General features: G+C 47.9%; 1 protein-coding gene across 4 annotated transcripts in view; it reads right to left on the reverse strand.

Annotated features, from left to right (window-relative positions):
• Positions 1 to 15,260, reverse strand: part of uimc1 (ubiquitin interaction motif containing 1) — a 36,229-nt gene extending 20,969 nt beyond the window's left edge. For 2 of the 4 annotated variants that reach the window (XM_055642550.1, XM_055642549.1), the window contains exons 1-4: positions 14,839 to 15,258; positions 12,007 to 12,059; positions 5,789 to 5,880; positions 1,926 to 1,985 (exon numbers count right to left, since the gene is read on the reverse strand). In XM_055642550.1, coding sequence (XP_055498525.1) covers positions 1,926 to 1,985; positions 5,789 to 5,880; positions 12,007 to 12,059; positions 14,839 to 15,216 — 583 coding nt within the window. In that variant the 5' untranslated portion in view covers positions 15,217 to 15,258. Of the gene's footprint in view, positions 1 to 1,925; positions 1,986 to 5,788; positions 5,881 to 12,006; positions 12,060 to 14,838 lie in introns of all 4 variants that reach the window. The other 2 variants (XM_055642548.1, XM_055642551.1) reach the window with 2 other exon arrangements.
• Between the last annotated feature and the right edge of the window lie 7,735 nt (positions 15,261 to 22,995).

Here is a 22,995-nt window from a genome sequence, read left to right on the forward strand (position 1 = left end):
CAACAAGCAACCTTCCACCATCACCCTCTGCTTCCTTCCACTAAGCCAATTTTCTATCCCTTCAGCTATCTCTCTTTAGATCCCATGCGATCGAACCTTCCAGAGCAGCCTACCATGTGGAACGTTGTCAAATGCTTTCCTGAAGTCTATACATGCAACATTCAACCTTTTTGGTCACATCTTCTAAAAACTCCATCAGATTCGTGAGACATTGTGCACTACAGCGTTGTCCCACGTACAAAAAACATGCTGACTACCTCTAATCAGCCTTTGTCCATCCAAATGCACATCTTTCCTATCCTTCAGGATACTTGCTCTAGAATCTTTCCAACTACAGATGTTGAGGTCACTGGCTTATGGTTCCCAGTCTTTTCCCTGCAGACCTTCTTGAAAGGAGACACAACATTCGCCACCCTCCAATCCTCCGGCACCTCTCCTGTACCTAATGTCGACTCATAAATCTCAAGACAGACTTCCACAATTTCCTAGCAAGAAAGAACTGCAGATGCTGGTAAAATCAAAGGTAGACACAAAATGCTGGAGTAACTCAGCGGGTCAAGCGTCTCTGGAGAGAAAGAATGGGTGACATTTCGGGTCAAGACCCTTTTTCAGATTGATGTGAGGGGAGGGGGCGGGACAGAGATAGAATGTAGGTGGAGACAGTAGACCTGGTGGGAGAACTGGGAAGGGGGAGGGGTCGGAGAGAGAGGGAAAGCAAGGGCTATCTGTAGGTATGTTACAAAACCTACCTGAATCGTCATTGGGAATCTGCCCTCAGCCATGGCCGCGATTTTGGCGCTGTTTGGAGGGGGCGGGTTTAAAACGCGATTTTTACTAGGCTGTACTAATCGCACATGTTCAGCCTAGTAAATCATTAACGAAAAATCGCTGCAAGACCCGGTCGCAAAAGGTATTATTAGTTTTATAGGCCTCGATAATATAGTTCTAATAGTTTTTAAATTACTGTTTCATTCCGCAACCTCTCGCAGCCCCAGGGTTTTATAAAGCAAACAATTAAAGGTATGTACCTTATTTTTACATTAAATGGGGCATATATATAACCCTATATATCAAGTTATCTATAACGAATAGTTCATTTTGGGCTTTTTATATCCCGCAGTATTTTTCTCGGCATTTGAGGGCACTAATCCAGCGCTATGTCAACGTTCTAAACCAGCGCGTTCCACATGAACCCACTAGAAAGCCGATTTAAATGGGCATTTATTTACAGCAATTGAACACTAAATTCCTTCCATTTGGCCTATAAATTAATGTAAATTAGATATAAAAATCATGTTATATTGTGAATTATTTGTGAATAATCTTTGGACACTTAGGCTATTTAAAAATGTTAATCTTTCCTTAAGAAATGGGCTTTTGATTATCCAAGATCACAGCTTTTTTGTAATGTCCATTGAAAATCAATAGGGAACAAGATGCTAATTTCCGAGTATGAAAATGGTCATAACTTTTTTAATACTTGAGATATGAAAGTGAATTTGGTGTCAAATTAAACTTATTGTTATGCTTTATCTGATGGGATAAATTGCAGACTTGATTTTTTTAAATCTCAAAATTTTGTAACATTGCTACTATCTGAAGTTAGCCTCCATATTTCGCCTGGGTAGTTTACATCCCAGCGGTATGAACGCTGACTTCTCTAACGTCAGATAGCCTTTGCTTTCTCTCTCCATCCCCTCCCGCTTCCCAGTTCTCCCACCAGTCTCACTGCCTCTGCCTACATTCTATCTCTGACCCGCCCCCTCACATCAGTCTGAGGAAGGGTCGCGACCCGAAACATCACCCATTCCTTCCCTCCAGAGATGCTGCTTGACTCCAGCATTTTGTGTCCACCTTCCACAATTTCCTCTTTAGTTTCCCACAATGTCCGCGAATATATCTGATCCGGCTCGGGAGATATTTACCTTCATGCATGTCAGGAGCTTCAGGATCTCTTTGACCTCTTCGGGTGGTGGCAGATGCAGCTACGATGGTGACGGTCAGGAGAGAAGGGAATAGTTAAAGTAGGTGTCATATTCAGCACGAATATCATGGAGCAAAGCGCCTGTTCCTTTGCTGTACTATGTTACAAGCAACATATGTTCTGAGTGCAATGGGCATTTTGTGACCCAAACACCATGGATGTACATTAACCCCCCGTTATAAGGGTCCATGGGGCAAGGGGACGGTGTTTGTTATTGCCGATTGTCCGTTATGACCGAGTAAGTTGTTGTAGAGTAAGGCAGCAAGGAAACAGGCCCTTCGGCACAACTTGCCCACACCGGCCATCATGTCCCCACTACACTAGTCCCACCTGCCCGTGTTTGGTCCACATCCCTCCAAACATGTCCTATCCATGTACCTGTCTGTTTCTTAAATATTGGGATAGTCCCTGCCTCAACTACCTCCTCTAGCATCTTGTTCCATACACTCCTTGAGTGAAAGATTAGAGACCAAAGCTGCAAGCAACACTCTGCAGTCTCACCAAGCCCCGTTCAATTGTAGATGAACATCGCTGCTCCTACACTCGAAACCTCTCGTTATGAAGCCAGCACTCAACCTGTATGGTGAATTCAGGCACATGCCGTGAGTAATTACTCAGGGTAGGCAGTCAGTTGGCTTTTAAAAATTCTTAAACCGTGCATGCGCAGATTGTTCCCTCCGTAAGCTGTCAGTCAACTTTTATAAAGTCTTCAAAAGCCAAATCTCTTAATAAAGTACCGTATTTCCCGGCAATGAAAACGCACCCCCATTTTGAGTTGCTAAATTTTGAAAGAATGCTGGTGGGACATAGAATTTCTCACGCTCAAAAAAAAATAAAGAAAGAAAGCAATTTGCCCAAGGCTTCCAAATCTCCTTCATTCTGAATTACTGAATGGGTGGGGAGTGGAGGGTGACGGCAGTGGAGAGATGGTGGGAAAAACAGGAGCACACCGGGACAAGTTGAATCAGTTGTGATATTGAATGACAATACTTGTTCAAGGGACCAATTAGGGGGAGAGTTCCTTTCACCCTGTGGTGGTCAGTCTGGCCAGGGGTAAAGTTGTGGGGAAGGCAGGAGCATTGAGAAGGAGGGGATCGGGGATCTTGCCAGTAACTCACTCACTCACCACTGCCCCCGCGTTCCGGGCGTGGAGCCCTCGCGGGCGTGGAGCCCCCGCATTGTGGCCCGTGGGAGGCAAGCAGCTCGGGTGGCTGCGAGCGACCTCGGGACTGGACAGCTGAACTGGATGAGCGAGGACGAACTGAACATGATTTGCGAGAAGCGGCTGACATGAGTGAGGCCGGCGAGCAGCAGGAGAGAGGTTTTCAGACGGAGAGCACTGCCAGAGGTGAGCGGGGGCCGGCAGAAGGAGCTGAGGTGGCGGCCGGTTCCACTGTCCGGTCCCAGTGGCCGCTCGCAGCCACCTGAGCTACTTCTCCCCCCAGGCACAATGCTGTTGCTCCGCATCAGGAGCGTCGCGGCGAGTGAGCTGCTGGCATGATCCCCGACCCCCTCCTTCTCAACACTCCTGCCCTCCCTGCAACTTTACCCTGGGCCAGACTGCCCACACGCTGTTAAAGGAACTCTCCCCTCCTCAGCGGCGCTGTCCTTTTACAGCCGCTTCCCATCAGTTTTCAGCAATGAGGGATAGACTTGGCTATCATTCTTGATGTTGCTGTACTGAGGGATAGCCAAGTCTATCTTTCTTGGCTAACAATCTACTTCGGCTTCCAAGACACATGTAAATTTTTGTACCTTATTTTTGGGTAAAAAATAGCGTCTTTATTGCCAGGAAATACGGTATTTAAAAACATATAGCACCAAGAAATGTACTTGCCACATCATTTGTACACAAACTCCATTCTTCTCTCTTTGTTTCATAAGATACTCTTAAGATGATGGCAATCCATGTTTGAAAAATCCGCCAAGAAACTAGCGCTGCGCATGCGCAGTACTGCAAAGGCAGAATTTCAGCTGCCCCCAGTACCCTGGAATTTGACGGCTAGAAGCAGCGTCGACGGCACGTCAGCTGCACAGACCTTCGCGTGTTACATGTATGGCGGATGAAAGACACAGAGAATTATGCCTACCTGAGAGATCGATCTCTGAGGTAGGCATTATTCTCCCATGCCTTTACTATTTTTATATTTAATAATTACCATTTTATTATATTATTCAGGGTGGGCAGTGCCTACCTTGCCTACCCTGGCAGCATGTGCCTGGGTGAATTGCTACTCTGCTCATTAAACCTTCCATTACAGTACTGATGAATGAGAGCAGATGGATCGGAAAGGTTTCAAAGGGTATGGGCCAGAAGCAGGCTAATGGGCTGGAATGGCAACTTGGTCGGTATAGGCAAGTTGGACCATGGGCCTTCTTCCGTGCTGTATGATTCTAATGGTCTGGAACAATTGACAAAAATGATTTGTGCTGCTCTGTGTAGACAGCATGCACCCGATCAATTTTCCACATTTTCAATCATACAGTTGACACGGTTTTTACAATTTACACAATGGTAGCTTATAAATAGGTGGGTCTACGTTGGGAGCATAATGATCAGTTGACTTGGTGCTGATAGTGTCATGATCTGCATTGGCTACGAACCCATGCTGCACGGTGGATGGGGTCTGCTAAAAGTTGATGCTTTATTTCAAGATGCTTCTCCCAAAGATCCTATAGTGGAGCAAGATAGTCCATTCCTGCAAAATCCAATGGGCTGACGTGTAGTACGCAACGGAGTGGAACGTCGGCCATTTCAGTAACCTCGACCCGACTTTGGTTATCCCTCTCGCAGTGTAATCAGCGTTGTGGGGGAACAGTTTGTGTGTGTGATATAGGGTTAGATTCATAATTCTGTTAATTCATAATTCTGTTATTTTTTGTTAATGATTAATATGTTAATAAATTATAATTTTGTTAATTTTCTTTTTTAATGTTTTTTTAAATTTTCTTTTTAAGTGGCTCATGTGCTGTGTTTGAGTTGATTTTTGTATCACACTTGCTCTCTGTAATACATCTAATCACACTGTTCACAACTGCGGTATTTGGTAAAATAATAGCAATATGAAGATTCCAGTTGCTCTACTCTTGGAATGTTACTTAATGTTTTTTTGTGTCTATGAAATTGTTTTTCAACAATAACATTGGTCTGGTCTGTAATAGTGGGGTTATCTAAATTAAGTATTGAACAAAGTAACATTTGTTTTGAGCAAGATGTATGTATAACTTAAGGATGATTTTATTTAGCAACCATACAACTGATTAGATACACATATACGAATGTGATATAGATGTATATAATCATATTTCTCCAGATTTTTATATATATAATGATAAACTTTATTTCGGACTCAAGGCCCAGACAAGGGACAATTGCAAACCTCCCCGCAACTTTACCCCTGGCATCCAAGCAGTGCTGATCCGAGCCAGACTCCCCACACGCTGTGGAAGGAACATAGGCATCTTTTTGCTTTTTATTGAGGCAGAGGCAGAAAGAAAATGCTCTTGAGGAGAAGATTTTTACGAGGATGTTTCCATAACCGGCTTCCGTCTCTGCACTAGTATCTTTGCTCTGCTATAGGATCTTTCGTGCAGAGACGGAAGCCGGTTACAGAAATGGTGCTGAAGATTACCCATGACCCTACTACGGCGTTTTCGTCGAGTGGACTATCTTGCTCCGCTATAGGATCTTTGGTTTCTACCCAGGTAACTGAGAGCAGCCTTGTCACATAGGAGGTAGTATTAAAACAACTAATCAGCCTACATAAATATCAGGACAGAGCCCACTAACCAAGCTTTGCTCACCTGTATCAATAAACAGCACATCATCTTCCAGGTGATGATCATGGTTGGCAGAGGAACCAAACCGTCTGGTGTCATCACACTCTCCTTGTTCACTGTGGCAAATGGAAGGAAGCATTCGCAAATTATGGAAAATACGTAGTCATACATTTCCATAAGCGTGGAAACAGGCTATTTGGCCCAACCTACCCTTGCCGACCAAGATGGCCCATCTACACTGGTCCCAATAGCCCGCATTTGGCCCATATCCCTCTAAACCTTTCCTATCCATGAACCTGTCCAAGTGTCTTTTAAATGTTGTTATAGTCCTTGCATCAAATACATCTTCTGGCAGTTTGTTCCGTATACCCACCACCTTCTGTGTGAAAACGCTATCCATAAAGTTTGTAAATGTTACCCCTCACCTTAAACCTATGTCCTCTGTCTTGCAGCCTATCCAGTCGGATGGTTTCCCCTGCAATCCGTTAGAGCTAACCTTTCAGAGCAGCCTACCATGTGGAATCTTATCAAATGTCTTACAGAGATCCATATAGACAACTTCTACGGCTTTGCTGCCATCAACCTTTTTGGTTACTTAAAAAAAAAATTCAATCATGAGAACCCGATTTCCCATGTACAAAAAAGTGTGCTGACTATTCCTAATCCACCCATTTATCCAAATGCCTATATATCTTATACGTCAGAATACTCTCCTGTAACTTGTATACAACAGATGCTAGGCTCATTGGTCTATAGTTCCCAGGTATTTTCTTGCAACATTGAAACATATAAGATTATTAAGGGCTTGGACACGTTAGAGGCAGGAAACATGTTCCGATGTTGGGGGAGTCCAGAACCAGGGGCCACAGTTTAAGAATAAGGAGTAAGCCATTTAGAACGGAGACGAGGAAACACTTTTTCTCACAGAGAGTTGTGAGTCTGTGAAATTCTCTGCCTCAGAGGGCGGTGGAGGCCGGTTCTCTGGATGCTTTCAAGAGAGAGCTAGATAGGGCTCTTAGAGAATGGGGTACTGAAAGAGATGATCAGCCATGATCACATTGAATGGCGGTGCTTGCTCGAAGGGCCGAATGGCCTACTCCTGCACCTATTGTCTATTGAATCATCCTACCACAACCAGAGAGCAGTGCTGAACTACTATCTACCTCATTGGTGGCCCTCGGACTATCCTTGATCGGAATCTGCTGGCTTTACCTTGCACTAAACAGTATTCCCTTATCATGTATCTGTACACTGTAAAGGGCTCGACTGTAATCATGTTTTCTATTTCTGCTGACTGGTTAGCATGCAACAAAAGCTTTTCACTGTACCTCGGTACATGTGACAATAAACTAAACTGAACTGAATTCCTGACTCCTCACCTGTATTTTATGATTTATATGTGTAAGAAAGAATTGCAGATGCTGGTTTAAATCGAAGGTAGACCCAAAATGCTGGAGTAACTCAGCAGGTGAGGCAGCATCTCTGGAGATAAGGAATGGGCGACATTTCGGGTGGAGACCATTCTTCAGACTGATGTCGGGGAGAGGACGGGACAAAGATAGAATGCAGGCGGAGGCAGTAAGACTGGTGGGAGAACTGGGAAGGGGATGGAGAGAGAAATCAAGGGCTAATTGAAGTTAGAAAAGTCAATGGTCATACCGCTGGGGTGTAAACTACACAAGGTGATGTTCCTCCAATTTTGCGCCGGGCCTCACTCTGACAATGGAGGAGGCCCAGGACAGAAAGGTCAGATTGGAAATGGGAGGGGGAGTTGAAGTGCAGAGCCACCGGGAGATCGGGAAGGTTACGACGGACTGAGCGGAGGTGTTCAGCGAAACATACCCGGTTTGGGTTCATGGATGGAGTCGGGTGGAGGTAAAGGGACAGGTGTTGCATCTCCTGCGGTTGCAGGGGGAAGTACCGGGGAGGGGGTGGGTTGGGTGGGAAGGGACGAATTGACCAGGGAGTTTCGGAGGGAAAGGTCTCTGCGGAAAGCAGAAAGGGGAGGAGATGAGAAGATGTGTCCAGTAGCGGGATCCCATTGGAGGTGGTGAAAATGATGGAGGATTATATGCTGGATGCGACGGATGATGAGGTGGAAGGCAAGTTCTAGGGGGACTCTGGCCTTGTTATAAATGGGGGGAGGGGGAGTAAGAGTGGAGCTGCGGGATATCGAGTAGACCCTAGTGAAAGCCTCATCTACAATGGAAGAGGGGAACCTCTGTTCCCAAACGAATGAGTTCCTGGTATGGAACACCTCATCCTGGGCACAGATGCTGCATAGATGGAGGAATTAGGAGTAGGGGATAGTCTTTATGGGAAGCAGGGAAGAAGTGCAGTCAAGATAGCTATGGGAGTCAGTAGGTTTGTAGTCAAGATAGTTATGGGAGTCTAATGATTTATATATCTCGGCCAGGGCATCTGAAATTTATTCTTTAGCTTTCCAGTGTTCATAAGACCATAAATCCTAGGAGCAGAAATAGGCCATATTTTCCCCTCATAACCCCATTCTCCTGGCTTCTCCTGCAACCTGTGACACCCTTCCTAATCAAGAACCTATCAATCTCTGCCATAAAAATACCCAATGTCTTAGCCTCCACAGGCATCCGTGGCAATCAATTCTACAGATTCACCACCTTCTGGCTAAATAAATTCCTCCTGATCTCCATTTTGAAGGTATGTCCTTTTATTCTGAGGCCGTGCACTCTGGTGTTAGACTCTCCCATTACTGGAAACATCCTTTCCACATCCACTCTATCTAGGCCTTCCATTATCCAGTAGCTTTCAATGACAAACCCACTGACTCCCAGGAGTATCTGGACTACACTTCTTTCCCACCCTGCTTCCTGCAGGGACTCCATTCCCTACTCCCAATTCCTCCGTCTACGCCGCATCTGCTCCCAGGATGAGGTGTTCCACACCAGGGCATCAGAGATGTCCTCATTCTTCAGGGAACGGGGGTTCCCCTCTTCGACTATAGATGAGGCTCTCACCAGGGTCTCTTCTATACCCCGTAACTCTGCTCTCACTCCCCACCCCCCCACTCGTAACAAAGGCAGCCCCCCCTTGTCCTCACCTTCCACCCTACCAGCCGTCGCATACAACAATTAATCCTCCGACATTTTCGCCACCTCCAGCTGGATCCCACCATTGGCCACATCTTCCCATCTCCTACCCTGTCTGCTTTCCACAGAGACCGCTCCCACCGTAACTCCCTGGTCAATTTGTCCCTTCCCACCCAAACCACCCCCTCTCCTGGCACTTTCCCTTGCAACCGCAGGAAATGCTACACGTGTCTCCATTCAAGGACCCAAGCAGTCTTTCCAAGTGCGGCAGAGGTTCACCTGCACCTCCTCCAACCTCATCTATTGCATGCGCTGCTCTAGATGTCAGCCGCTCTACATCGGTGAGACCAAGCGTAGGCTTGGCGATCGCTTTGCCCAACACCTATGCTAGGTTCACAATAACCTACCTGATCCCCCAGTGGCTCAGCACTTCAACTCCCCCTCCCATTCCTAATCCGACCTTTCTGTCCTGGGCCTCCTCCATGGCCAGAGTGAGGACCACCGTAAATTGGAGGAGCAGCACCTCATATTTCGCTTGGGCAGTTTGCACCCCAGCGGTATGAATATTGACTTCTCTAATCTCAGGTAGTCCCTGCTTTCTCCTCCCCTTCTCAGCTCTCCCTCAGCCCACTGTCTCCGCCTCTTCCTTTGTTCTTCCCGCCCCCCACCCCCACATCAGTCTGAAGAAAGGTCTCGACCCGAAACGTTGCCCATTTCCTTCGCTCCGTAGATGCTGCCTCACCCGCTGAGTTTCTCCAGCATTTTTGTCTACCTTCAATTTTCCAGCATCTGCAGTTCCTCTTAAACATCACAACTTCTAAACTCAATACTCTAACTGATGAATGCAATAATGTCAAAAGCCTTCTTGACCACCCTATCTACCTGTGACACCACTTTCAAGGAACTATGCACCTGCATTCCTAAATCCCTCTGCCCCACAACACTCCCCAGAGCTCTACCACTCACAGGTTAGGTCCTGCCCTGGTTTGACTTCCCAAATTCAACAGTCACACTTAACTGTATTAAACTCCATTAATGATCCCGCAGCCAAGCTACCAAACCGATCAAGATCCTTCTGCAATTTTTAATAACCATTTTTGATAATCATCTTTGCCATCTATAATGCCATCTACATTCATGTAATCTGCAAACTAGGTAATTTGTAGAGTCTCATCTAAATCGTTGATATAAACCACAATAAGCAAAGGGCCCTGAGGCACACCATTATTTACAGGACTCCTGTCTGAAAAACAACCTTCCACCATCACCTCCTGCTTCCTTCCATGAAGCCAATTCGCTACCAGTCCGCTAGCTCTCCCTGGATCCCATGCGATCTAATCTAAGATGCAGAACCTTATCAAATGCCTTGCAGAATTACATTTAGATATCGCCTACGGCTTTGCTCTCATCAACCTTTTTAGTTACTTCCTCAAAAAGATTCTGAGGCACGATCCTAATCACCCCTTGTCTATCCAAATGCATATATAGCGTATCCCTAAGAACACTCTCCAGTAACTTGCCTATCACGTGTTAGGATCACTGGTCTATAGTTCCCATGCTTTTCCATCAACTCTTTTTAAATTAAGGCACATTATTAGCCATCCACCTCACCTGTATCTAACAATGATTTGCATGCCTCAGCCAGGACGCCTGTCATTTCTTCTCTAGTTTCCCAGTGTCCTCAGATATATCTGATCTGGCCTGGGAGATTTATCCACCATCATATCCCCTGAAACATTCAACACCTCCTTGATTGTAATGCTGACTGTCCTGAAGACACTTGGCAGTTCACCAATCTTCACATTTTTCTCCATAGTAACCACAGAGGAGAAATACTAATTAAGGGCCTTACCTATCTCCTTCAGCTCTATACATATATGGCCGCTTGGTGACGTTTCGGGTCGTGACTCTTCTTCAGACTGTTGCGGTAGTAGGGAGAAAGAAAGTTGGAAGAGAGAAGGGGTAAGTGACAGGTGGATACATGGAAGGGTTTTTTTTTTTGGATGGGCAGATGGTTGAACAAAGACCAGTGTTGAACAGACAAAAGGTGAGATAAAGATAGAAAAGTGTGAATTGTGAAGCCAGAGGAAAGGAATGCATGTGGGAGGGGTGGGTAGAAATGATAGCGAATCCAGGGGGGGAGGGGCCACAGGGGGGAAGGAAGTGGAGGGGGGCGAGCGAGAAGAGAAGGGAGAGTTTCGCTATACACTTGTCCTCAGTCTGCCTAAGGCCTACTGGATCTCCTGGTGACTAGCCACTACCCTTCCCATTCCCATACTGACCTTTCATTTCCCTGCCTCCTCCAATGTAGAGCGAGGCCACATGCAAACTGGAGGAACAGCAGTTCGTATACCGCTTGGGTAGCCTATAACCCAATGGTATGAACATTGAATTCTCCAATGTTAGTGGTGACCAACCCCACTCCAACTCCATCCCATCACTCTCCAGGTTTTGTCTTGCTTCTCGTCTCTTCCAGCTTTCTTCTTCCCCCGACGATCAGTCCGAAGAAGTGTACTGACCCGAAACGTTACCTATCCGTCTTCACCAAAAATGCTGCTTGATCCACTAGGTTACTCCAGCACTTTGTGTTTTTTTCTGTCCAACCGTTCCTGTAGTTAATACCCCACGATTAAATCTTCATTCTGGGAAATCTCCTTTCCTAACTCTGTCCACTTCCCTCAGCAAGCATACACACTTGCACAAACTCTTTCCTATGGAGCACATACATCTATGACCACCAATTACTCAGCTTGCACATGCAAACCCAACACTCCAACCACCCACCATGGAAATCTAACGACTCCCTGCATTCATACTACCCAGCAGCATCTTTACACATACACTCCACACAACACTCTTCTTCCTCTGCAGATTTAGGTCACATCATCCTAACCCACCAAGAATTGCAACTAACTCAGTAACATCTCTCTGCTCCACACACCAGGCAACCCATCTAATTGTGGCACGCGGATAATCAACACTTTCCTTCACAGTCCCATCAGTTACAACTGGTATTCTGTAAAAAGCACACCAGAATGTGCATCGATAGGCCGCAGTCCTTGCAATCACAGTGCTCTGAATAGGTTCACATGGAATATTAGCAGTAGCAATTATATCAGGGCAATAATGATTCCTGGAGCCAATCCCCACAATCAACAAGTAGTTTTCTCCTTGTACCTGTTCTCTTCTCCACCATCCTTCAGGATTTCTTCAGCACAAACATTTAATGACTGAAAACAAAAGAAGAAGAGCAATGAAGAAAGATGTGCATAGTGGTAAACCTTCCGACAGAATGACCGACAAGGGGACTCTCTCTAAATACCTTGTGCTCCCACAATTGACCTCATCGCCATCAATTAGATGAAGCAAAATGTGTTAAGTATATCCAAGCAGGTTTCCTTAAAAGAGTATATGGATAGTCCAACTAAAGGAGAGACCATGCTCGACCTTGTTTTGGGAAACTAGCCTGACCAGGTGACTGGTATTACGGTGAAAGAAAAGTTTGGAGATAGTGATCCCAACCATACATTTTAAGTAGGAACTGCAGATGCTGGAAAATCGAAGGTACGCAATAATGCTGGAGAAACTCAGCGGGTGCAGCAGCATCTATGGAGCGAAGGAAATAGGCAACGTTTCGGGCCGAATCCCTTCTTCAGACTGATGGGGGGGTGGGGAGAAGGAAGGGGGGGGGGGGAGGAGGAGCCCGAAGGCTGAGGGATAGGAAGAGACAGCCCGAGGGCTGCGGGAGAGATAGGAAGGGGAGAAGACAGCAAGGGCTATCAAAATTGGGAGAATTCAATGTTCATGCCCCCAGGATGCAGACTCCCCAAGCGGAAAATGAGGTGCTAGTCCTCTAATTTCCGGTGTTGCTCGCTCTGGCCATGGAGGAGACCCAGGACAGAGAGGTCGGATACGGAGTAGGAGGGGGAGTTGCTGAGCCACCGGGAGATCAGGTTGGTTATTGCGGACACTCTCCGTCGTCGCCGCGCATTCCATTCTCTAGGCCCGCACCCCCTCATCTTCACCATGGACGTCCAGTCACTCTACACCTCCATCCCCCACCAGGATGGTCTCAAAGCCCTCCGGTTCTTCCTCGACCAGAGAAGCAACCTATACCCAGCCACTGACACTCTCCTCCGCCTAGCAGAGCTGGTCCTTGCCCTCAATAACTTCTCGTTTGACTCCTCCCATTTCCTCCAAATACAAGGCGTAGCTATGGGCACACGCATGGGGCCCCAGCTACGCCTGCCTCTTTGTCGGGTACGTCGAACAATCCTTGTTCAATACGTATCAGGGCCCCATCCCCGACCTCTGCTACATCGACGGCTGCTTTGGTGCCACCTCCTGCACCCACACACAACTGACTGACTTTATCCACTTCATCACCAACTTCCATCCGGCACTCAAATACACCTGGACCATTTCCGACACTTCCCTACCATTCCTTGACCTCACTATCTCCATTGTGGGTGATAGACTTCTGACCGACATCCACTATAAACCTACTGACTCCCATGGCTATCTGGATTACACTTCTTCCCACCCTGCTTCCTGTAAGGGCTCCATCCCCTACTCCCAATTCCTCCATCTACGCCGCATCTTCTCCCAGGATGAGACATTCCACACCAGGGCATCTGAAATGTCCTCATTCTTCAGGGAGCGCGGGTTCCCCTCCTCCACCATAGATGAGGCTTGCACCAGGGTCTCTTCCATACCCCGCAACACTGCTCTCTCTCCCCATCCCCCCACTCGCAACAAGGACACAGTCCCCCTAGTCCTCACCTTTCACCCCACCAGCCGTCACATACAACAAGTAATCCTCCGTCAGTTTCACCACCTCCAACGTGACCACACCACTCGCCACATCTTCCCATCTCCCCCATGTCTGCCTTCCGCAAAGACCGCACCCTCCGTAACTCCCTTGTCAATTCTTCCCTTCCAGGGCCAAATCACTGGATGGATTTAAGAGGGAGTTAGATAGAGCTCTAGGGGCTAGTGGAATCAAGGGATATGGGGAAAAGGCAGGCACGGGTTAATGATTGGGGACGATCAGCCATGATCACAATAAATGGTGGTGCTGGCTCGAAGGGCTGAATGGCCTCCTCCTGCAACTATTTTCTATGTTTCTATATTGTTCCACCATCCTCCCTACTAGGGCCCCTTTCCAGTCAACTTTGGCCAGCTACTCCCTCATGCCTCTGTAGTCCCCTTTGCTTAGTTGCAACACCTTCTGTGACAACGGATTGCACTGATTCACCACCCTCAGACTAAAGAAATTCCTCCACATCTCCTTCCTGAAGGAACATCCTTTTATTTTGAGGTTATGGCCTCTACTCCTGGACTCTCTCGCTAGTGGAAACATCCTTTCCACATCCAGGCCTTTTAATATTCGGTAAGATTCAATAAGGGCCCCCTCATCCTTCTAAACTCCAGCAAGTACAGGCCGAGTGCTGTCAACCCTCCTTCCCTCACCTTCCTTCCTCAGCACCTGTGCACCCAGTGCCTCCTTTTCTTCCCCAAGCCCCTTCCTTATGATCTGATTTCTTTTCTCTCCTCCTGGTGAAGGGCCTGGATGGAGTGGATGTGGAGAGGATGTTTCCACCAGTGAGCGAGATGTTTCCACCAGTGAGCGAGATGTTTCCACCAGGGACCGGAGATCATAACCTCAGAATAAAAGGACGTTCATTTAGGAAGGAGATGAGAAGGAATTTATTTGATCAGAAGGTGGTGAACCTGTGGAATTCTTTGCCACAGAAGACTATGGAGGCCAAGTCAGTGGATATTTTTAAGGCAAGAGATAGATAGATTCTTCATTAGTACAGGTGTCAGGCATTATGGGGAGAAGGCAGGAGAATGGGGTTAGGAGGGAGAGATAGATCAGCCATGATTGAATGGTGGAGTAGACTTGATGAGCCGAATAGCCTGATTCTGCTCCTGCCACTTTTGACCTTATAAACAACCACAAGCCGAGGCCGCCCACACCGCGTCTCTCGCTTTATTCCAATGCACCTGTGTCCGACCACCGCCGGCGTCCGGGCGAGTTTTCATCACTTCCTTGTCCCCCGCGGCCAAGTCGGCCTTGTCCAGCTGCGCTCCGTGGCCGTGGCGAGACAGGGCCGAGCCGGGCCCGGGCCCGGGCAGCAACGGCGGCCCGAAGTGGGCCTTGGTCAGGGAGCGGCTCTGCGCCCGCTTCAGGCAGCGTTCATACGCCTGTAGCTGGCACAGCAGGACGCGGGTGTACTGGTCGGGATCCAGCCCAGCGGGGCAGAAGGGAATGCCCCAGAAATAGTTCACCGGCTGGTCGCGGCTCTCGCCGGCTGGCGGCGGCGGCACCGCTCGGCCCGGGCTCCCGGTGGCAGCGGCCCAGCGAGTGGACGGTGAACCCATCGCCGGGGAGCCGCGGCCGCGCGCACACACCGCTGGGGCAGCGTCACCGTCACGGTCACGAGCACCGGCAGGGCAGCGTCACGGCCACGAGCACGCACCGCCAGGGCAACGTCACGGTCACGAGCACGCACCGCCCGGGCAACGTCACGGCCACGAGCACCGGCAGGGCAGCGTCACGGTCGCGCGCACGCACCGCCAGGGCAACGTCACGGCCACGCGCGCGCACCGCCGGGGCAGCGTCACGGCCACGCGCGCGCACCGCCAGAGACTCCTCCCAGTGCCGGCTGCAAGCCCAGCCCGACACCTCCGGCCATCCCCGGCCTGGGACACAACACCCGAGAGGGGACGGGGACGGGGACGGCCCAGCAGCAACTCAACAGACCCGGGCCCGACACCGACCACGGACGAGCACGATCTCGCTCACTCACCAAAGCATAAAGCAATAAAAACTACAAAATAATCTTAGCTTTTAACAAAGGAACAATAAATACAACTATGTCATAGTTTGAAAGCAGTATTTTCTTACCTAGAAGAATCAAAGCTGGAAACAACGGAATAAATGAAGGTTCACTGCTCCACTGCTTTCCAGGGTAGTTTATACATAATGGGCATGCGCAGTCGGAATACCGAACTCGCTTATTGGCACGGCGATTGAACAGTGTTTCTCCCGATGTTGGGGTCAATAAACAAAAGGTGAAAGAGTAGGCCATTCGGCCCCTTCGAGCCAGAACTGCCATTCAATATGATCATGGCTGATCATCCACAATCAGTACCCTGTTCCTGCTTTCTCCCCATATCCCTTGACTCCACTATCTTTAAGAGGTCTATCTAGCTCTTGAAAGTATGCAGAGAAACAGCCTCCACCATCCTCTGAGACAGAGAATTATCATAACTCTGTGTGGAAAAAGTCCTAGGTTGTAATCTGAGGGGCAGCCTTTTCGCGCAGATGGTGATGTGTGTATAAAACGAGCTGCCAGACAAAGTGGTTGAGTTGGGTACAATTACAAGATTTAAAAGGCATTTGCATAGTTACATAGATAGGAAAGGTTCAGATGGGATATGGGTAAAATGTAAATGGTACTAGTTTAGATTGGTCGGCTTCAACAAGCTGGGTCAAAGGGGCAGTTTGCATGCTGATTGATTCTGTGTAAATACTGGTCAGGAGGTTGTCTCTGGTGAGGGGGAACTGATAAAGTTAACGGAGACAAAGGATAACACAGTAGTGTAACGGGTAACAAGGACGTAGTCAATCAGGAAGATAAATGGATACAGTATAAACAGAAGGTTGTATCAGACTCTAAAGGAAAATTGTTGAAAAAGATAACATCAAATTGTAAAGGAGTAGGGGGAAGCCACATGAGATAAGACCGTTAATTAATTAGAAACAGAAAGCATTGGTGGAAATTGTCTACAGTCCCCAAAAGAGAAATAGAAAATGTGGTATCAATTGGGAAGATAGAAGTGTCTGCACAAAAGGATGATACAATGATCACTGAGGACTTTAATCCACACTTAGAATGGGAGAACCATTCTAGATTAGGATCTTGAAGAAACAACAGGAAACTGGTTATGTTAAAACCAGTTTTGTGTAGAAACAGAAAATAGGTGCACGAGTAGGCCATTCGGCTCTTCGAGCCCGCACCATCATTCGATATGATCATGTCTGATTATCCAAAATCAGTACACCATTCCTGCTTTCTCCCCATATATCTTGATTCCATTAGCCCTAAGAGCTCTATCTAACTCTCTCTTGAAATCATCCAGTGAATTGGCCTCCACTGTGTTCTGTGGCAGAGAATTCCAGATTCACAACTGTCTGGGTGAAAATGTTTTTCCTCATCTCAGTCCTAAATTACCTTATTATTACCCCTTATTATTAAACTCTGACCACTGGTTCTGGACTCCCCCAACATTGGGAACATTTTTTCCTGCATCTAGCTTGCCTAATCCTTTAAGAATCTTATATGTTTCTATAGGATCTGGTCAATCCATTCTTTCATCATCCGGGAATTGACCTGGTGAACCTATGCTGCACTCCCTCATTAGCAAGAATGTCTTTCCTCAAATTAGGGGACCAAAACTGCACACAATACTCCAGATGTGGTCTCACCAGGACCCTGTACAACTGCAGTAGGACCTCCTTGCTCCTATATTCGTCCACTTGCTATGAAGGCCAACATGCCTTTTGCTTTCTTCACTGCCTGCTTTCATGTAACCCTTGCTTTCCCTCTTACTCCGCCTCTCCCCCATCTTAGTTCTCCAACTAGTTATACTGTCCTCCTGATTAAATATTACTGATATAGTATGCTGCATTGTCACCTTCTCCTCTGCTACCAATAAACCATTCTATAGGGACAATAGAGAAATTTTGGTTAACTTTTAAAGAATACACAATTGACAAGGAAAGCCAATCTTAAATTGCTACAATCTTTAAAGCAAAACCACCAATAAGGGAAACTTTCCAGGCAAGGTTACGTAGAAACGTTGGTGAGGGTAGAGCTGTAGATATGTACACAGACTTCAGTAAGGTGTTCGACAAGTTTCCGCATGGTAGGTTGCTCTGGAAGGTGAGATCGCATGGGATCCAAGGAGAGATAGCTGAATGAATAGCAAATTGGCCCCATGGAAGGAAGCAGAGGTTGATGGTGGAAGGATGCTTCTCCGGCTGGAAGCCTGTGACTAGTGGTGTGCCTCAGGGTTCGGTGCTGGGCCCGTTACTATTTGTCACTACATCAATGATTTGGATGAGAACATACAGGGCATAATTAGCAAGTTTGCTGAAACAAAAGTTATTGGTTTTGCAGATCGTGAAGATGGTTGTGAAAGATTGGAGCAGGATCTGGATCGATTGGCCAGGTGGGCCAATGGTTGATGGAATTTAATACAAAAAAGTGTGAGGTGTTGCATTTTGGGACGTTGAACAAGGGCAGGAACTACACAGTAAATGGGAGGCCTCTGGGTAGTGTGTCGAGCTGAGGGATCTAGGAGTACAGGTGCACGGTTCCTTGACGGTCAAGTTGCAGGTAGATAACGTGGTCAAAAAGGCTTTTGGCATCTTGGCCATCATCAGAGAGTATTGAGTATAGAAGTTGGGAGGTGATGTTGCAGTTGTATAAGACGTTGGTGAGACTGCATTAGAGTATTGTGTTCAGTTCTGGGCACCATGTTATAGGAAAGATATTGTCAAGCTTGAAAGGGTTCAGAAAAGATTTGCGAGGATGTTGCCAGAACTAGAGGGTGTGAGCTATAGGGAGAGGTTGAGTAGAATGGGTCTCTATTCCTTGGAGCGCAGGAGGATGAGGGGAGATCTTATAGATGTACTAGACTAAGTGGGACCCGTTGGATCACAGTCACACAGGAGGCCTTATCCCCCAATGCAACCCATTCCAGAAACGCAATATTCCACCACTAATCCATTCCCCTAATGCAATATTCCACCACTCACCAATAGCCTTTAACTGACCAGGCACAGCTAATTACCTCTCATCCCCAAGCACTCCCTCCCCCTCCTCTTCATGTGTGGGAGGGGAAGGGGGGAAGGAAGGAGGGTGTGGGGTGGGAGAGGTGGGGAGGGGAGGAGGGGAGCGTGTGTGGGCGGGGGAGTGTAGGAGGGTGGTGTGGGGGAGGGGTGGTGTGGGGGGAGGGGGGTGTGGAGGGGGAGGGGTTTGGGGGGGTTGTGGGGTGTGGGTGAGGGTTTGCGGGGGAGAGGGGTGTGTGGGTGAGGGAGGGGTGTGTGGGTGGGGCGGGGTTGTGGGGCAAGGGGCGTAGTGGAGGGAAGGGGTGTGGAGGGGGTGAGTGTTGTGGAGCCGGAGAGGGGAGGGAGGAGGGTGTGGAGGCGGGGGGGGGGGGGGGGGGGGGGTTGTGGGGGAGTATCACGGGGGAGGGGGGCAGGAGCCAGCGAGGGGGGCCAGAGGGGAAGGGGCTGGAGGACTCACAGCGGGCCATGTGGACTCACAGCGGGCGCTGGTCGCTGGATGTTCTCTGCCGGGATCAGAGTCTCCGTTTTCCGTTTGGCGACATCTCCGACTCCGCGCCGGGTTCGGGCCGAAAAAAAAAAAAAAAGACTTCCAGTTCCTCCGAAAATTGTGTCTGGTTGGAGACCTCCGTCGGCCATCCAGCACCTCCCTCAGCTCCGGTAAAGACGCGATGGCGCGGAAGGGGCGCATTGTCCCGTGGAGTGACAGGAGAAAAGACCAATCCATGTGACTGGCCGAAGAGTAGATCGATCTGCGCATATTTAAACCTCGCTGACTTTTACATTAGACCACTGATCGGAATGAAACTTAAATATAGATACAAAATCATGAGAGGAATAGATCGGGTAGATGCACCTAGTCTTTTGCCCAGAGTAGGGGAATCAAAGACAAGAGGACAAAGGTTCAAGGTGAAGGGGAAAAGAATCCAAGGGGTAACTTTTTCACACAAGGGTTGGTGGGTGTAAGGAACAAGCTGCCAGAGGAGGTAGTTGAGGCTGGGACTATCCCATCGTCTAAAAACAGTTAAACAGGTACATGGATAGGACAGGTTTGGAGGGAAATGGACCAAGGGAAGGCAAGTGGGACTAGTGTAACTGGGACATTATTGGTCGGTGTGTGCGAGTTGGGTTGAAGGGCCTGTTTCCACACTGTTTCACTCTACGACTCTATAAGTTAAATGTGGAAAAGGGAAAATCAATTAGCCTGACGTTAGTTGCAGTGGGGTGGAATGGGAGAATACTGTACAAGCAACCTTTAGACTTTAGTGATACATCGCGGAAATGAGCCCTTCGGCTCAGCGAGTCCACGCAGATCAGGGAGTCTGTGCAGACCACCTGTACACTAGCACCATCTTACACCCTAGCGACAATTTATAATTTTACCAAAGCCAATTAACCTACAAACCCGCACAGCTTTGGAGTGTGGGAGGAAATCAGGGCACTCAGAGAAAACCCACGCAGTCACAGGGAGAGTGTATAAACTCTGTACAGACAGCATCCATAGTCAAGATCCAACCCGGGTCTCTGGCACAGTAAGGCAGCAATTCTGTGACTCTGCCATTGCGCCACTCATAAAATAGAATGTGTTTTATGCATGTTTGACTAATGCATTTTTGAAATAATGTGCTTGTTTCTTTAATACCAAAACTTGATTTACACACTTGTATTTTCAGAATGACATACTTAAATTTACTGGTGACAGCATATATACATTGTGCATATATATATATAGTGCATATATATGTTTAATCTACGTAGATTTGAATTACGCCCTGCTTTTCAAGCACTTAACCCTACGTAAAGCAAGAGGTGCCTATAATTGGAAATGATGCATTTATAAATAAACTAGACCAAGTGCAGACCCGTTGGGATTGGGCTGTTAGCAAGGATTTATGAATGGGAATTGTGGAAATGTATTACATTTTTTAATTGTAACAAGCAAATAGAAAGCAAATAGATAAGACTAAATATGAAAAAACATTAACGGCGTTGATGTGGAGAAGGCTCTTGGGGTCCAGTACCATTGCCCGATGAAAAGGGCATCATAAGTACAAAAAGTTGTAAGAAGGTACATGGCAAGCTTAAGACCATAGAACATAGATGTAGAATTAGGTCATTCAGCCCATTGAATCTGCTCCGTCATTCAATCATGGCTGTTCTATTATTCCCTCTCAACTCTATTCTCAAGCCATCTCCCAGTAACCTTTGACGCTCATTCACAGATCACAGTCGGTTCGTATTGGTGGAAATGTGTCAGCCTCGATAACAATCAGCACAGGAGCAAGGCTGCGTGCTCAGCCCCCTGCTGTACTCACTCTATACTCATGACTGCGTAGCCGGTCATAGTGTGAACTCCATCATCAAGTTCACTGACTATATCACTGTTGTGGGACGTATCACTGATGGGGATGAGTCAGAGTACAGAAGTGAGATCGAGCAACTGTCCAAATGGTGCCAGCACAATAACCTGGCCCTCAACACCAGCAAAACCAAGGAACTGATTGTGGACTTTGGAAAGGGTAGGATGGGGACCCACAGTCCCGTTTATATCAATGGGTCAATGGTGGAAAGGGTCAAGAGCTTCAAATTCCTGGCCGTGCATATCACATGAAGAGCTTTCCTGGTCCGAGAACACTGATGCAATCATAAAGAAAGCACATCAGCGCCTCTACTTCCTGAGAAGATTACAGAGAGTCGGTATGTCAAGGAGGACTCTCTCTAACTTCTACAGGTGCACAGTAGAGAGCATACTGACCGGTTGCATCGTGGCTTGGTTTGGCAAATTGAGCGCCCTGGAGAGGAAAAGACTACAAAACGTAGTAAACACTGCCCAGTCCATCATCGGCTCTGACCTTCCTTCCATCGAGGGAGTCGCTGCCTCAAAAGGGCTGGCAGCATCATGAAGGACGCACACCATCCGGGCCACACACTCATCTCCCTGCTACCTTCAGATAGAAGGTACAGGAGCCTGAAGACTGCAACAACCAGGTTCAGGAATAGATACTTCCCAACAGTCACCAGGCTATTAAACTTGGCTCAGAGAAAACTCTGAACATTAATAGGTCATAATCTGTTTATTTGCACTTTATCAGTTTATTTATTCATGTGTGTATATATTTATACAATGGTATATCAAGAGTCAAGAGTCAATTTAATTGTCATTTGGACCCCTGGAGGTCCAAACGAAATGTCGTTTCTGCAGCCATACATTACACACAAATAGACCTCAGACACAACATAATTACATTTAACATAAAACATCCATCACATAGCTGTGATGGAAGGCCAAATAAATTTCTCTCTCCACTGCAGGGACTCCCCCCCCCCCCCCCCGATGTCAGAGTCAAAGTCATAGCCCCCGGCTGGCGATGGCGATTGTCCCGCGGCCATTAAAGCCACGCTGGGTGGTGCGAGGTCGCACACCGGGTCTTGATGTTGGAGCCCCCGGTGTGCGCTCGCAAAGTCCGCGGCCATTCCAGCCGCGCGGGGCAGTGATGTCAGGCCCCGCTCCAGGAGCTCTTCGACCCCGCAACTCGGGCGGGAGAAGTCGCCGCTGCAGAAGCCCCGAAAAGCGGTCTCCCCCCAGGGAGCCGTGGGCTCCCAGCGCCGCCGTCCACAGACCTGTAGAGAGCCTCCGACTCTCCGGCAGCTGCAGCAGCAGCAGCAGCAGCAGCAGCAGCAGCAGCAGCAGCAGCAGCGCTCCTCCACCGCTCCGGACTCGGCCAGCTCCGCGACGGTGAGGTGAGTCGACACCTGAGTCCCCGGTCTCTTCCTGTTGGAGGCCGCTCCTCGTTACGGCCTCAACGACGACTGAGACCCGACGAGAAAAGGTCGGGTCTCCAGTGCAGGGAGAGATTCAAAAAGTTTCCCCCCCCCTCCCACCCCACCCCCCACCCCCCCACACACACACCCCAACTAACAAAAAACTACATAAAAACACAGACAAAAATAATAAAAACGCGGACAGGCTGCAGAGGCCGCTGCTGGCCAGAGCCGCGCCGCCTACCGGTAACCGCCTACCGGTATATGAACACACTGACCTGTTCTGTATTCGTGCCTACTATGTTCTGGTGTGCTAACGGAAAGCAAGAATTTCATTGTCCAGTCAGGGACACATGACAATAAACTTTCTTGAATCTTAAATCTATCAATCTCTGCTTTAAAAATAGTCAATGTCTTGACTTCCACACCCATCTGTAGTAATGAATTCCACAGATTTATCACCCTCTGGCTAAGGAAATTCCTCCTTATCTCTATTCTAAAGGCAAGTCATTTTATTATTTTATATTTTCCAGCCTGTGACT

This window comes from Leucoraja erinacea, chromosome 11, assembly GCF_028641065.1.
Source record: "Leucoraja erinacea ecotype New England chromosome 11, Leri_hhj_1, whole genome shotgun sequence".
NCBI classification, from domain to species: Eukaryota; Metazoa; Chordata; class Chondrichthyes; order Rajiformes; family Rajidae; genus Leucoraja; species Leucoraja erinaceus.